The sequence below is a fragment of the Penaeus monodon genome, chromosome 20 (assembly GCF_015228065.2).
Source record: "Penaeus monodon isolate SGIC_2016 chromosome 20, NSTDA_Pmon_1, whole genome shotgun sequence".
Classification (NCBI taxonomy): Eukaryota; Metazoa; Arthropoda; class Malacostraca; order Decapoda; family Penaeidae; genus Penaeus; species Penaeus monodon.
This window is the reverse complement of record NC_051405.1, coordinates 24,502,098-24,502,536: the sequence shown is the minus strand read 5'-3', so window position 1 is coordinate 24,502,536 and position 439 is coordinate 24,502,098. Positions and strand designations below refer to the sequence as shown.

The window sequence follows — 439 nt, the reverse complement described above, 5'->3', positions numbered from 1 at the left end:
AAACAAAGGTCTTTCAAGGCCAGATTCTATACCCGTGTGAGATCCTGGGTTCATCTGTCCCGTGTAGGGGCTCCTCATCATGCCCGTTGATCCTCCACTCATAGCCATCTCTGCAAGCAAAAATGTACCAATCAATAAAATAAAATAATGGAGTATTAGGTATCAATTTCTACCAAACCATATTTATTGAGATTATATAACTACCCTCCCAATTAGCTAATACCCTACTGATCATTCCTAAATTATGTATGATAATGTCATGATAGAGTAAAGCCTTTCATGTATTGGATGTTTGAGTAAGAAAGAAATGAAAATATGGAGATTTCTTGTCAAATAAAAAAAACTGTCCAAACTCAATTTTGTCAGAATATATATGGTGGGAATTTGCTGCTTATCCAGTACTATCTTAATGTCTGAAACTGCAATAATACCTATACTT

The 439-nt window shown here is 34.9% G+C and overlaps 1 protein-coding gene across 2 annotated transcripts in view; it reads right to left on the bottom strand.

Annotated features, from left to right (window-relative positions):
• LOC119585723 (mediator of RNA polymerase II transcription subunit 30-like) overlaps positions 1–439 on the bottom strand; it is a 4,326-nt gene that overhangs the window by 2,645 nt on the left and 1,242 nt on the right. For both annotated transcript variants that reach the window (XM_037934411.1, XM_037934409.1), the window contains exon 2: positions 33–110. In XM_037934411.1, the coding sequence (XP_037790339.1) occupies positions 33–108 (76 nt within the window). In that variant the 5' untranslated portion in view covers positions 109–110. The remainder of the gene's footprint in view (positions 1–32; positions 111–439) is intronic.